General features: G+C 47.8%; 1 protein-coding gene across 1 annotated transcript; it reads right to left on the bottom strand.

Moving 5' to 3' along the window:
• Positions 1-368: 368 nt before the first annotated feature.
• FAM174B (family with sequence similarity 174 member B) lies at positions 369-14,830 on the bottom strand. Its single transcript, XM_053365002.1, has 4 exons — positions 14,206-14,830; positions 4,595-4,726; positions 4,068-4,139; positions 369-1,440 (listed from the first exon to the last, which is right to left on the bottom strand). Exons 1-3 carry the CDS (start codon positions 14,505-14,507, stop codon positions 4,091-4,093), a joined length of 483 nt encoding a protein of 160 aa, XP_053220977.1. The 5' UTR covers positions 14,508-14,830; the 3' UTR covers positions 369-1,440; positions 4,068-4,090.
• Positions 14,831-15,771: the final 941 nt, after the last annotated feature.

Genomic DNA, 15,771 nt, shown 5'->3' with positions numbered 1-15,771 from the left:
AGTGGAACCTCAGTTCTCGAACCACTCCATTCCCTAACGTTCCGGCTCCTGAACATTGAAAACCCGGAAGTGTTCCAGTTTTCGAACGTTCCTTGGAACGCGAACATCTGGTGTGGCTTCCAATCTGCAAAAAGTCTAGCGGTCAGCCAATCGGAAGCCACACCTTGGAATTCAAACATTTCAGATGTCGAACGTCTTTCCGGAATGGCTTACATTTGACTTCTGACGTTCCACTGTATTTGGCTTTGTGTTACTCGTGGCAAAAGCTGGACCCTGATCGACCAAAGCTGAAAACAATGTTAAAAATCATTTTGGTTGGTAACAAGAATATTTGACCAGGAGCACATGACAAGGCAAAAAAAGCAAAGTTATCCTAATTGCTCTTTAATAGCCTCACTGCAGATTGTCGTGAAATACAATAGAGGAGGTGAGAGAGAGGCGACTCACAGGCAGAGGGAGACACAGACACAAAACAGCACTCGGTGTAAGGCAGGAATGGGGAACCTGCAGTTCTCCAGAGGTTACTGGACTCCCAACTCCCTTTAGCCCCAGCCAGCACAGCCAACGGTCAGAACAACATCCACAGGGTCACAGGTGAGCCCCCCCCCCCGGCAGTAAGGTTTGACTTCCTCTGGAATCGGGAAAGAGGAGCAAGGGGCTGCCAAAAAAGATCTTTCCTTTCCTCCTGAACTGGCTGGGTTTTTCTCCCCCTGCTTCTCAGAGTTTGCCCTCCCCAGAGGATTGTGGAGATATCCCCTTAGAGAGAAGGCAGGGAGCCTTATTGCAAGAGCAGATGATTAGTGCAATTGTTATCAGTAGTAGTAGCAAGTCATCACAGCGGCCCACGTCTCACCCACAAAAAGCAAAACACACACACATTCACACATCAATACACAGGTTCAATCAATTCAGCAGAGTTTGCACAAGTCCTGAGCTTCCGTGAGATGAGCAGAGGTTGCTACAACCCAGAACCACACAATGCCAGGCGTTTTAGTTGCCATGGAGAACAACCATCCATCTAAGTTTAGCGCTTCTGAGCAGAGAGTTTGTTGGTTAGCCTGGGTGCCTTTGAACAAAACTGGCACTCCTAATAACTAGGGCTCTGGGTTGGCCTACAAACGTTGCAGGTAACCAGATCTGTAACAAAACAAAAAGAGAGGGGGGTTTCTTCCAGTTGAAAAGCAGTCCAGAAGGAAAAGCACCTCCAGTTCTTCCAACCTGGTACCCAGGAACGTAGTAGTAATGTATATGCCTGATGCTCAGCTGTCTCCTGTCAAAATCCTTCATAAATCATGTATGTATATATATTTGGAACAGTGGAAAACTGTAAGTTTTGTTGATGCTAAGATTCTGTCTTCCTTCTCCCCTCTGTTGCCAAGGTTCTTGCAAGGTTCTTGACAGGAGACCTCCATCCTGATGAGCCTTGTGCAACAGCCTCACCTGGAAGAGAAATTAAATAATTAGCAACAGCAGAAAAGTGTGTCTCATAAAATTCAACAAGATGCCGGCCATCCTCACAAGCTGGGTATGTGGCCAACCGAGTCTCTTTGCTCCGAACCCATTTTGGGCAGTGGGCAACCAGCTTGGCTCTGTCAAGCAGTCAGAGAAGGAGCAGCTGAAGGGAGTTTGTGGCTCCCCAACATGAATTTGGGGGAAGGAATACTTTGCTCCCACTGCCAGATACCTGAGACAGCCAAGTTAAAGGGAGGCACATTCTGGCATTGGCCAAAGGACTAAGTGTCCTCCCAGGAAGAAGAACATAGCAAAGGGGAGCCCAAGGTGGCCCCAACCATCAGCCAAAAGAGGAGCAGCTTCTCCAATGTTTGTTTTCCTCTGCCATCCCCATCCTTATTTCCTTAACACGCTGAATCTATTAAATGGTGAGTCTGCATGCTGGGACTGTCTTCTCTCTTAATCTATTACAGTGTTAGGAATGTTATGTACTTTAATGAATAATAGTAATAATAACACTTCAAAAACTAAAGGCAGAGAAAGACAGAAGTACATTTGCCAAAGACAGAGGAATTTTGCAACACACTCACTATCCACAAATAGGCAACATGGGCAATGCCAGAGAAACAATACTGAGCATATATATTCATGGAAGGAGGCACATCCAGAATGGCAACACACAGAGAGACTCAGTGGGCAACCTCTCTGACAGGGAAGTGACTGAACCTGCTCCATCTCTCTCTTTCAGGAGGGATGACTGCTGACCAAAAGGCATGGCTGATGCCTCCTAACTGAGGGAGGGGCTTCGGGGTCAATAAGAGGCTTTAATAGTTTCAATTTCTTTCTCCCAAAGTGTGCTAGCAGGACTCTTGCAACACACTTTGGGGAACTACATGAAACAGACCCAGGATCCGTCTCCTAATGGCACCCAGGGACATCACCTAGGCAAGATGCTTGCCTTAGAAAGAGCCTCTTGATACTTCTCCGTCCCTCCACCCTTGGGCTGAAACAGTTCGATGATGGTGGAAAATTCAAGGCTGGCTGTTGCAATCTTGAGTAGTTGTCTTTTTTTTGTAGTATTATTATTATTATTATTATTATTATTATTATTATTATTACACCTTGGGAGTTTAAGCATCTCAGCAAACTTGCCATTCTTTCCTTCTCCCTTCCACCACATCCCATTTTGGAACAGCAATTATGCCTTCCAAGCAGGCAAGTCAGCCTGCTTGAGAGAGAAATATGTTCAAAAACCAGCTTCACACCCAACACAATCCACCTAGCAGTGTACAGAAAAGACCCTCCAGCTCTCACTTGCAAGACACCCAATTAAAAGCAACCTCCAGAGAACAGCACGCACACACACCCTTGAACAACACAATGCTTGGCGTCTGTATGCAAAAGGGCATCTGTGCGTTGGAAAGGGGGGATTTTCTATGGACGGGTATTGATCTAAAGGGGCCTTTATTATCAGAAGGAACAAAGGTATTGTGGAGATCCAGCTATGATGGAAAAGCATCCCAAGTTTTGATGAATTCAACTGTCTCCTTTTGTACTGTTCTACCGTCTTGCAAGGCGAGGGTTTGCTGAGAGACAGGCTTGTGCGGATGCAAAGCACTGCTTCCCAGCCTGGCCACTGTCAACTGCACCAGTCCTTCTCGGACCTTTGTCAGGAACATTGAAATGCACATCAGAGGACAGTGATGAGGCTCAAGCTACTTCCTACGGGAGGCGGCAGAGCAGCGGAAAGAACCTCACAGCCCTTCCAGCCAAAGGACACAGCCTTGCCAGGATCCTCTGACTCAGAGGTTGCGTACCTTGCAGTACCTCTGTAACCCACAACCTTGCTACAAAGTAAGGTGAGGGTCCTTTAACTAGTCAGGCAGCTCCTCCAGGGAACACAGAGCCTACCACACATCAAGTCTGGTCAGCCTAAAGGGAGGTTCAGCTCCCTGCAGAGACCACATCTCTTGTAGCTGGCCTCGGGAGATGCTTTAGCATAGTACGCCAGGGTCCTGTTCTTGCCTACTCTCCACTTGGAGCTGACCCTGCCTGCTTCCCCTGCTAGCCAGTATAGTGGTACCTTGGGTTACAGATGCTTCAGGTTACAGACTCCGCTAACCCAGAAATAGCACCTCGGGTTAAGAACTTTGCTTCAGGATGAGAACAGAAATCGCGCGGTGGCGGTGTGGCGGCAGTGGGAGGCCCCATTAGCTAAAGTGGTGCTTCAGGTTAAGAACAGTTTCAGGTTAAGAACGGACCTCCAGAATTAATTAAGTTCTTAACCCGAGGTACCACTGTATAAAGCTTCAGTTGGCGCAGGATCCCTGCAGAGACAACATCTCCAGAAGCTCCTCGGAGCTGTCCAAGGTCCTGTATGCTTTGTGCTTGATCCAGACTTAACAGCTGCTTCCTCAGTGACCTGCAAGGACCCACAGAGCTGGACAGGGTTACTCTTACTTTGCTCTTCATCACAAGAGAAAGTTGGAAATGACTCCACCAAATACATTCCAGGCCTTGTTTGTAAAGGGGAGCAGAAAAGGCGAGTGGCAGGGAACACACACTAATTTCCACCCCTGCCCGCAACAAATCCAAAATCTGCAGTAGGCTAATACCTTTGTTAGGACCAACCGAACCCTCACAAAGTTGTGAGCAACTTTTCAAGTTCTCCAGAACTCTTCTTTGGTCTGTATTTTAAAAACAACAAAAAAGGAGGGCATCATATTGAAAGACACCTAAGTCTGCAGCTTGTAACTAAACTTGAAGATGGGATGCATGAACAGAAGCTCAGACTTTGCACCTAGTAGAAGCTGATCTAATTCAAGCAGCCTTTCCCTAAATTCCCACGCTGGTACCCTCTCCAGATGTTAATGACTACAACCCTCATCAACTCCCAGACAGCATAGCCATATGATGCTGGGGCTGATGGGAGTTGTACTCATTAACATTTGGAGCTTGGGGAAGGTTGTACTAATCAGATTCCACAAGTGCTAATAATGGTTGATCTTCTTAGGTGGAGATCTCGTAGCGACGTACTGTCCAATTTATTCATTTCTAAATGGACCAACATAGATATCACCCCCCTTTAAAAAGTTCCACCCACTCACCCATAATGTTTACACCGTCCTCCCCCTCTCCTTACCTATATTTTATATCAAACACTGTGGAATCTTCATCATCCTCATCATCTTCATTTAAGGGGGCCATTTCTACCCGTTCTGCTGGAGTTGTGATGATGTCATACTTGCGGGTTTTTTTAATCTTCCTGCCAGACCTGAAACAGCAAGAAAATTATATTGTAGATGTACACAAATATTCTGGAAACAAAACACTGACAATTTATTTAAACCCATCCAAATGGGAGTGGAGAAAAAGATGCAACAGACCCCTGTTACCAGGCCATTTTTCCAGCCACTCTCAGTTTCTCATTGTTGCTCCAGCTAATACAGTCGTACCTTGGATCCTGAACGCCTTGTGATTCGAACATTTTGGCTCCCGAATGCCCCAAACCCAGAAGTGTTCCGGTTTGCAAACTTTTTTTGGAAGCCAAATGTCCGACGCAGCTGACGCAGCTTCTGCTTGAGTGCAGGAAGCTCCTGCAGCCAATCAGAAGCTTTGTCTTCATTTTCGAATGTTTTTGAAAGTCGAATGGACTTCTGGAATAGATTCCGTTCAAGAACCAAGGTACGACTGTACGAGAAAAACACTTGTAGGTGGGGGGGGGGAGAGAGAGAACATCCTACAGTGGTACCTCGGGTTACAGACGCTTCAGGTTACAGACTCTGCTAACCCAGAAATAGTACCTCGGGTTAAGAACTTTGCTTCAGGATGAGACCAGAAATTGCGCAGTGGCAGTGCAATGGCAGCAGGAGGCTCCATTAGCTAAAGTGTTGCTTCAGGTTAAGAACAATTTCAGGTTAAGAACGGACCTCCAGAACGAATTAAGTACTTAACCCGAGGTACCACTGTACGTGGGGATTTGAACCCAGATCTGCCTGTGTCAAGGCAAATTCTCTACTCACCAGACAACCACACTCTACTCATTCGACTACCTTTTGCAATTATGTCTGATTTACAAATACATGAACAGAGCATAGTGGGAACCGATGGGCTCCTCCTGCATCAGGTTAGCGCAGCTACTAACCCTCTTGCAAATCCCTCAAAACAATTGTGTGCAGCCTCCAGGCTGCTTTCATTCCCATCTGTGTGGCCTTGTTCAAATTCAAACCGGAACTTGTCTCTAGATGCCTTCAGGCCAGATCCCATGAAGCTGCTCATGTCGAGAATATTTTGCCTCTTTGTTGGTCTGATTCAAGAGTTGCAATCCGGTATGGTTAAGACTCTGATTATCTGGAGCACAGTGTTCACACTTGAACAGGCTTTCATTTGCCTGGGTTGTAAAGACACGAATGCTGCTAAGAAATGAGGATGCCCCACCTTCCATAGCAGGGACCATCACTCTGCCCCCCAACTGGGGCACAGACCTATCTGGGGCTTGCTACGCGGCATCACTTAAGGACTGTAATTGCCAGTGATTAAACAACCCTTGAGATCTGTTGCTTAATCTGTTCAGCTGCCATTGTAAAGACCTTCTTTTGAAATTACTACCATGAACCACAAACATAATGAGCCATTAAAAACCAATATAGCTTTTACAAGCCCATTTAGGAAGTGTCCACAAGATCACCCTATTTATTCCCGATTAATTAGCCCAGAACAAACACTATCCACTAGGTATGATTGCTCCATTACTAAAACTGATCAGAATTACTCCTCCCTGCCTTGGGATATGGATTAAAAACAACTACAACCAACAGACATGGTTTTACTTTCGTGCATATTATAAACTTCCTTATGGCAAGATACAGTGTAGGTGGGTTTTGTGATTTTTAAAAGGGAGGGAAATACTTTATCCAGACTTTCAAGCAGAAGGCCAGCCTCTGTAAGTCAGACACATGGTCACCCAAATAACATGCTGTGTAAACAACCATTCCTCTGTTTATTCCTAGCTTCACCTCCCTCCCTTTTCTATTGACCCTACACTGAATTTTAAATTGCAAGCCACTTGGGGCAGGGACCTATCATCTTCCTGGGCCATACACACTGATAGTGCCATGTAACTAGTAATGGTATTATAACAGTAAGCTGCATAGAGCAATGGCCTGTCCTGTTGATGCATCACGTATGCTGATGGTGCCATATAAATCAGAGCAGTAGTAGCAGCAGGAACAGTCATAGCAGTACTAAGGCTGTAAGCTGAATAGGTCCCAGAGAGCATGGGTACTCCTCTGGTACAAATGCTTGCCAAGCGATTATTATAAGCCATCTTTCTCACCACCTCCCAGAATGACCTTGGCTTTCTCTCTTCAAGTTCCCCCCCCTAATCTGGATGCTTAAACTTAGAACTCAGCAAGAAGACAGCTACGAGAGAGGGAGGGAGAGATGGAGAAAGGTGGAGTCTGTGGCCACTCTCACTCAGCCCTTTCCATTCACCAGCCGTGATTCTGACCAAGCACTCAGTCACATGAAGAACAGCTGCTCCCCATCACGCAGAGGCTGCAATCGCTCGCTGTCAGCTTGCCCGCTGCTCAGACTGCTCTTCAGCCTTTAATCTATTTTTAGCCAGGCAGCCATCAGGATTAAAAGGATCCGCTCCTGACCCCATGATCCCAAGACGTGGCCCCCTCCCACTCTGAGCCGGCAGCACCACCACTCTTGAGAAGCAAGATTGGAGGAAGAAATACGGTCCTTGATACTTGCAGCTGCAGGTCAATACATTCATGAGGCTAAAGCAAGCAGAAGACCCTACATTCATTGTCCCTTACCTGATGCCCTCCATATCTTTGGGACTGTAACTCCCATCAGTCCCATCCAACACAGCTGTACTGGTTGGGGGCCGATGGAGGGAGGGAGGCTGCCCCACTCCATATTGGAAATAATTGTCCTCCGCCATGCACACACCCCAGGATAATCGTGGGAAATTGAGTTGCCATTTCTCATTAGGCATAGACGCAAATCATGGGTAGGCAAACTAAGGCCTGGGGGCCGGATCCGGCCCAATCGCCTTCTCAATCCGGCCTACGGACGCTCCAGGAATCAGCATGTTTTTACATGAGTAGAATGTGTCCTTTTATTTAAAATGCATCTCTGGGTTATTTGTGGGGCCTGCCTGGTGTTTTTACATGAGTAGAATGTGTGCTTTTTAAAAAATGCATCTCTGGGTTATTTGTGGGGCATAGGAATTCGTTCATTTCCCCCCAAAAAAATATAGTCCGGCCCCCCACAAGGTCTGAGGCACAGTGAACCGGCCCCCTGCTGAAAAAGTTTGCTGCCCCTGATGTAAATAGTTCAGCTATGGAAGACTCTCCCACAGGAGGCAGTGATGGCCACCAACCTGGTTTCTTAGTTTCTGGAAACCACAGGAGTGGAAAGAGCTCTTGTCCCAGGTCCTGCTTGCAGGTTTCCTACAGGCTTCTGGTAGCCACTGTGAGAACAGGATGCTGGACTGGATGGGCCACTGGCCTAATCCAGCACGGTCTTCTTATATTCTTAATGATCCTATCACCTAGGGCTGGTGGAAGTTGGAGTCCAACAGAATCTGGAAGGCTGCAGGTTCCCCACCCCAAACAAATTAATCATGGAAGGGCCCCTGATGAATCTGGCACCAGTGCAGAATAGGCTGCACATTGCTAGCCTTCGACATGTTGTTGTTTAGTCGTTTAGTCGTGTCCGACTTTTCGTGACCCCATGGACCAGAGCACGCCAGGCACTCCTGTCTTCCACTGCCTCCCACAGCTTGGTCAAACTCATTCTGGTAGCTTCAATAACACTGTCCAACCATCTCGTCCTCTGTCATCCCCTTCTCCTTGTGCCCTCCATCTTTCCCAACATCAGGGTCTTTTCCAGGGAGTCTTCTCTTCTCATGAGGTGGCCAAAGTATTGGAGCCTCAGCTTCACGATCTGTCCTTCCAGTGAGCACTCAGGGCTGATTTCCTTCAGAATGGAGAGGTTTGATCTTCTTGCAGTCCATGGGACTCTCAAGAGTCTCCTCCAGCACCATAATTCAAAAGCATCAATTCTTCAGCCTTCTTTATGGTCCAGCTCTCACTTCCATACATCACTACTGGGATGCCTTAGACATACCTCTTGGCAAAGTCAACAGAGCAGGGGGAAAGGATGATTCGCCTACCCAAACTCCAAGGAAAGGCAACACACCAGGCACTTTTTGAGCAGGGCAAAATTTGAGAGTGCAACGTCGAGGGGAAAAACCCTGCCAATACAATTTACTGCTTTTTACAAAACTGTTCTCTTTCTGTGACATCGCTAAGCCTTTTGACTTCAGCTGGTGCTGAAGTGGGGTTAATTTGTGTAACCCTGCTGGAAAGCCATTGGTTAGTTAGTGTACAGATCCCATCCCACCGTGGAGGGAGCAATTTACCTTTCCATGTTCCACATACCCAGTATATTCCTGTTGACAAGTCACAAAGGGCCTGAGGCCGATACGAAGGTTTCTGCGGGGCCATTACAGGTTGGGCAACACATCCACCCTTTTGATACTGCATCCAGTTCTGGTCATGCACAATATTATTGCTCTACCTTGGCCATAATCACATGTAGCCTTTAGGCATGCAGAATATCCCTGAGCAGGGCTAGAAAAACACACACACTTTTGGCTCAGTTTGCTCAAGTGCAAGCTCCAAGTGTCTCAGTGACGTAAGTCACAAGACTGTCCACCTGACAACCTCAAGTGGTACCATTCATGCTTTCAGCACCCTCCATGAAACAACTATTTCCAGAGTTTCCTGGTGAATGAACGGTTGCTAAACTGGTTTAAGTCTGCATTATACTATATCAACCTAAGTTAGCCTTGCCAATCAGTTTCACAAAATGAGCACTAGCCTAGTTTCTACTAGGCTGCTAGTTCCAATCACATATATCAATGCAACAATGGGTGTGGGTGTGTTGTGTGTGAAGCTTCCTTGCTTGATCACCTGGAGAAAATTCGTATGTGCCACAGCTGAGCAGGCAAGTGGCTATTTGCAGGCTTCCTTTAGAGGAGTCAAATTAACAGACCAGTCATCTCTCGGCCACAGCTCCATGATACAGCACTGGCTTTCCATGCAGAATTTGGCCCCAAATATCTCCAGGTAGATTTTGGAAAGCTGAATCACTGCCATTCTATGCAGTGGAACATCTGTCCTGGAAGAAGACAGCTTCCTATATTGTTGCTGTTATTCTTAGTTCAATTTCTGAGTTGCTTCCAGCAAAACTCCTGCAGCAACTTAGAAATGTTAACAATCCAATGTAAAATACACTGTTTAAAAACTTAACACAGATGCAGCATTAGAAACTCAGATATATAAGCTAGCCACCAAATGGCTCTTTAAACCAGGGCTACAGTCACCAAAACTAAATGTCTAGCTGTCATTTTAGGGCCAGACAGTTCAAAAGCCGTATTTTTCAGTATGACATTTTGGTTCCTGAAATTTGTCCTGATTGTGCAGATAAAATATCATGGATAGAATTCTACAAGATGTGTTGTTAGTGTGTGAAAACAGGCAAGATCCAATGACACGCACCTCCAGATGGTGAAGACGTCAGGCACCATCCTTGCACCCGGGGCATCTTCACTTGGTTGCAAGTGGACAATAAAGGTAAAGGGACCCCTGACCATTAGGTCCAGTTGTGACCGACTCTGGGGATGCGGCGCTTATCTCACTTTATTGGCTGAGGGAGCCAGTGTACAGCTTCCGGGTCATGTGGCCAGCATGACTAAGCCGCTTCTGGCGAACCAGAGCAGCCCACGGAAACGCCGTTTACCTTCCCGCCGGAGCGGTACCTATTTATCTACTTGCACTCTGATGTGTTTTCGAACTGCTAGGTTGGCAGGAGCAGGGACCAAGCAATGGGAGCTCACCCCGTCGCGGGGATTCGAACCGCCGACCTTATGATTGGCAAGTCCTAGGCTTTGTGGTTTAACCCACAGCGCCACCCGCGTCCCCAAGAGCCAGGTGCAAAATGCGCCTGGCGAATTTCAAATGCTGCAAAGAGGCGCTCATATAACAAATCATTGTCACCCTAAAGGTCCTGCCATCATTTACAAAGCTGAAAACACTTAACGTCAGACCATTCACCCATTTAGCTTAGTAGTGTTTACTCTGAGTGATTTAGGAAAAGGATCTTTCCTAGCCCCACCTGGAGCTACCAAGGATTGAACTTGGGATCTTATGCAGGCAAAGCAATTATTCTGCCACTGAGCTATGGCCTTTGACACCAACATCATACAACCTTCAAACATTTAGCAATGGACCAGGGGAGGTGTGCAGACGTGTAACCTTCAGAGCCCAGCTTCCTCATCCCTTCCACGACATTTCCTCATCCCCTCCATGACAACTGCACCTGCAGCGCCTTCTCCTTTTTGACAACATGACAGGAGAATGACTCATACCAGAAAGACAGGTTCCCAGGAACACAATGATCACTGGGAGGCCAGGGGAGTTTTAACTCTGTGTACTTAAAAACTGCTGCTCGTTTTTGCCTCCAAAGCACTAACGGCAGTTCCAACTATTGTTTTCCTCCACCAAGAGGAATTCCTGTTGGGAGAGGCAGAATCCTCTTTTCAGGAAAGACACATGACCGGCTTTCAGAAATATTTGCAAGCAGTGTAACCTTTGGTCACAGATGCATCCTGCAGAGAGAAAAACACCCACAAAGATGAGCAAGCCTGATGTGGCATCAGGGGAACATAGTTTGGTGTGGAAGGGGACATGTTTTGAATGCAGACAACCATACATATAATTCCCAATCGTTCCCATTTAAGAAGGACCAGGTAGCTGTTAGTGGGAAAGAACTCTAGGGAGTCACCTCCAATACTGAGCCAAAGGCAAATAGTCTGATCCTTTTACCACAGTTTCTGATATCCCTAGTCCTCTGTACCATCAGAAGAGAGACTGCAAGGAAGGCCTTAGCTCAGTGGCAAAACATCCCAGGTTAAATCCCTGGCATCTTTCTGGTAGGGCCTAAGAAACACCCTTGTTTGAAACCCTAGAACTGGTTTCCAGCTGTTTTTGGACTACAAATCCCATCATCTCGAGCTAGTCAGGGATGGTGGGAACTGTAGTCCAAAATCAGCTGGAGATTCAAGTTTGGGAAACCTTGCCCTAGAAAGTCCTTGCTGCCAATCAGTGTAGCCAATATTGAGCTAAATGGACCAATGGTCTGATTCAGCATGAAAAGCTAAGACTTGTGGGATCAGGCCAAAGTCCCACTTAGTGCAGCACTTGGTTCAGTTTACCACTAGAAGTGTGCAAACAGCGGGAGGCTGTCCAGGTGAGGCTGTCACAGGACTCCTTATCTCTGCATTGGAAGTGACTTTCCCTATACTGTTGAAAAAGTCAATGAAGAATGGTCAATATTCAAAGAATATCTCAAAAATTATACTGACAACGCAAGCCTCCTGGCAGACATAGATTAAACCTTGTAAATAAAGAGAAGGTTTAGTAACACTCGTTTAGATAATTGTTAAGAAAAAGCAGAAGAACAAACATGACACGTGTATAGAGATATGATTGGTAACAAAGCTCATGGAGAATAAGTCAGAAGTCTACTTTGTGTGGTGTAAACGTCAGATTGTAGGTATGTTGGGTATGTATTGGGTGTGTAATGTTTGTATGTATGTAATATGCGGTTTGGTATGTGTATAGTTCAATGTAAATTAATGTATAACAAGAATAAAGATTATGTTAAAAACAAAAAAAGGAAGTGAGTTTGCCTTACTGCTATTCCCCAGGGAAACTCTGCTGGAAAAAGGTCGGGGGGGGGGGGAACCTTGCACCTTGTGTAAACTCTGCTCAGGAAACTACAATTCAATTATGAGAGAGATACAACTCTGATAGGTCTTTTCAAAACATACACACACATGTACAGCAAAGCTTGCAAAAGGCAGAGAGCACCCCTCCAAAACATGGAGGGTCCAGTAAAGATGGGGAGCAAAAAAGACCCCTGAAAGGGGAATCCTATCTCCACCCCACACCCCACCCCACATTTAAAGAAATGCAGTTTTCATGGTAGATATGAAGAGATGGGGGAATAGGCAAATCACTCTCAGCTGGAACATGGTAATAATAATAAATACAGCCCAACTTTCTTAAAGGGTTGCAACAAGGTTTACTGAGTTAGTATAGGACATGGGTAGGCAACCGAAGGCCCTTGGGCCAGATCCGTCCCAATCGCCTTCTAAATCCAGCCCGCGGATGGTGGGGGAATCAGCATGTTTTTACATGAGTAGAATGTGTCCTTTTATTTAAAATGCACATCTGGGTTATTTGTGGGGCCTGCCTGGTGTTTTTACATGAGTAGAATGTGTGCTTTTATTTAAAATGCATCTCTGGGTTATTTGTGGGGCATAAGAATTTGTTCATTCCCCCCCAAAAAATATAGTCCGGCCCTGCACAAGGTCTGAGGGACAGTGGACCAGCCCCCGGCTGAAAAAGTTTGCTGACCCCTGCTATAGGAAAGCCTATTTTGGAATTGGGTTTCCCCCCTTAATGTTAAGAATAAGACTTCTGAAGATGCAGGTTTCTATGAGCAACTTCCAGCTCTAAGGGTATAGTACAATAAATGAGCCTTCCCTGGTCTGGAGCCCTCCAGATGTTGTTGGACTACAACCTCCATCATCCCTCACCATTTGCCATGCTGTCTGGGGCTGATGGGAGTTGTAGTCCAACATCTGCAGGCACTAGGTTGAGAAAGCCTGCAAATAAATATCAGAACAAAGCAGTTTGGACATGCTAAAGCACTGGTGCCAATACTGACTAGTCTTTTAAGAAAGAAAGTTATTTCAGAGTGAGCCCCAACCCTTACAACATGAGAATAACGAATACTGACAGCTACCTTACAGGGCTGTTGTGAAGATTACCGATTTGATGTACATGAAGCATATTAAGGCAGCAATCCAACATAAGCTTGTTTGAGAATAAGCGCCGCTGAAGGTGGCTGGGTTTACTTCTGAGTAAGCATTGTAGAGGACTGCGCTGTAAATACTTTTTTTAAAGGGCAGGGTGCTATTTAACTAGGAAGTACTATTGCCAAGCAGCTAAAGAAGCAAATCTTTTATCTCTCAGCCGATTTGTAATATAGTGGACAACTGATACTAGCCTACCTTTCTGAATCATCAAAAATTACCGAGGTAATTTATTCACTTGAGATTTATATCCGCCTTTCGCCCGAAGGGAAACAAAAGCAGTGCACAGGAGCAACATGAAACATGCACATTGCCCATTCAAAAGAATGTGCAATCTGATAAAAGACATTTCTAATGTGCACGAAGTACCAGGCAATGCCTCCAATTGTCCTGCCGCCTTTAGATGCCACCCTCCACTTCGGCCCACCATCACCCACCCCCTTGCCCAAGGGTGCCAAAGAAGCAAGCTGGGCCATAGCTGTTAACCTTCCCTTTTTTTGCGGGAAATTCCCTTATTCCAGCGCCGTTTCCCGCTGCTATCCCGGATTGCTAAACTGTCCCCGGGACAGGTGAGGCTGCTGATCCCTTATTTTCGAGGCTGATGATCCCTTATTTTCAAATCTGAAAGTTGACAGCTATGAGCTGGACTGGGTGCGGATGGGGGGCTCCCGGCCTGGCCTCCTCCTGCCCCTACTGCAACCCAGCAGGATCGCGGCCGCTCCAGTTCTGCGCTGCAAAAGGCAGAGGAGCCTCGGGCTGCGGAAGCAGCTGGCAACCCCCCAACTACGCACCTGAGGACGCGGAGGAGCAGGCAGGCGATGAGCCCCACGCTGGCGGCGCAAGCCCCGATGACGGCGGCCTTGAGCGCAGGCAAGTCCCGCAGCAAAGCCCACATGGGGCTCCGCTGGGCGCCCTCGCTGCGGTTCGCGGCCGGCGGCTCCGAGAGTCCCGAGCTGTTGGTGCTGGAGCCCGAGGAGGAGGCGGCGGCAGCAGCGGCGACGCTGGGCGGAGGAGCCACGGCGGCCAAGGCGGGCAAGACGAGCAGGAGCGAGAGCCCGAGCAGGGCCGCCACGGCGCCCGGGAAGGTGCGCATGGTGGCCAGGAGAGGAGCAGGCAGAGGCGGACGCAGCTGCTGGCCGGCGCCGCTGCGCGTCCTTTCCTCCTCGCTTCCGCCTGCTGCCCGGCCTCCCACCGCTTCTCGTCCCCGATGAGCCGGATCAGGGCACGCGGAGGGGCGGGCAGAGGAGGAGCCGCCGAGGCCAGGAAGGCGCGGGCAGCAGATGGGCCTGGGCGCCAAGAGGGCCCCTGCGCAAGTGCAGAGGGCTTCCGCCGCGCTCCTTGCGGCCTGCAGTGCCGAGTCATCACGGCACGAGAAGATACAGAATTGCCCCTCCCCGCCTCCGTCACGGTTTCTTTTTTTTTTTAAGGTACAGGACCCAAAGGTGAGCGCCAGCACCTTGAGCAATATTTAAGGGTACGACGGAGGAGGAGACGGTGCTAATGACAACCCGATCCTATGCGGTTCCTGGGATAGCCAGGATCGCCCTCCCTTCAAGGCCTGAGCTCATTAAATGGGCTCACCCCGGAGTCACTGCTATTATCATTACATTTATATTGCACCTTTCTTCCAAGGAGCATACTGTTCCACGCCTCTCCATATTATCCGCACAACGACCCTGTGAGGTAGGCTAGACTGCATTGTCCAAGGTAAGCCAGTGAGCTTCACAGTTTGGGGGGGGGGGGAGATTTTATCTCCAAGGTCCTTGTCCAACACTCAGTAAGATAAAGGGTAAAGGGACCCCTGACCATTAGGTCCAGTTGTGGCCGACTCTGGGGTAGCGGCGCTCATGTCGCTTTATTGGCTGAGGGAGCCGGCGTACAGCTTTCGGGTCATGTGGCCAGCATGACTAAGCCGCTTCTAGTGTTTACCGCCGAAGCGGTACCTATTTATCTACAGTGGTACCTCGGGTTGCATACGCTTCAGGTTACAGACTCCCCTAACCCAGAAATAGTGCTTCAGGTTAAGAACTTTGCTTCAGGATAAGAACAGAAATCGTGCTCCAGCGGCAGCAGGAGGCCCCATTAGCTAAAGTGGTGCTTCACGTTAAGAACAGTTTCAGGTTAAGAATGAACCCCCAGAATGAATCAAGTACTTAACCCGAGGTACCACTGTACTTGCATTTTGATGTGCTTTCGAACTGCTAGGTTGGCAGGAGCAGGGACCAAGCAACAGGATCTCACCCGGAGCTCACCCCGTCGCAGGGATTTGAACCGCTGACCTTCTGATCGGCAAGTCCTAGGCTCTGTGGTTTAACCCACAGCACCACCCACGTCCCTACCCCCAACGCTCGATAACA

This window comes from Podarcis raffonei, chromosome 14 (genome assembly GCF_027172205.1).
Source record: "Podarcis raffonei isolate rPodRaf1 chromosome 14, rPodRaf1.pri, whole genome shotgun sequence".
NCBI lineage: Eukaryota > Metazoa > Chordata > Lepidosauria > Squamata > Lacertidae > Podarcis > Podarcis raffonei.
The sequence above is the reverse complement of the archived record's forward strand: the minus strand, read 5'-3'. Positions and strand labels throughout refer to the sequence as shown.

Coding starts and splice junctions, on each gene's coding strand:
- FAM174B (XM_053365002.1), bottom strand. CDS start 14,507: ATGCGCACCTTCCCGGGCGCCGTGGCGGCCCTGCTCGGGCTCTCGCTC. Junction 4,727..14,205: donor CTGCTCCTCCGCGTCCTCAG/GTGCGTAGTTGG, acceptor TTGCTGTTTCAG/GTCTGGCAGGAAGATTAAAA. Junction 4,140..4,594: donor GTGTTTGATATAAAATATAG/GTAAGGAGAGGG, acceptor TTTAAAATACAG/ACCAAAGAAGAGTTCTGGAG.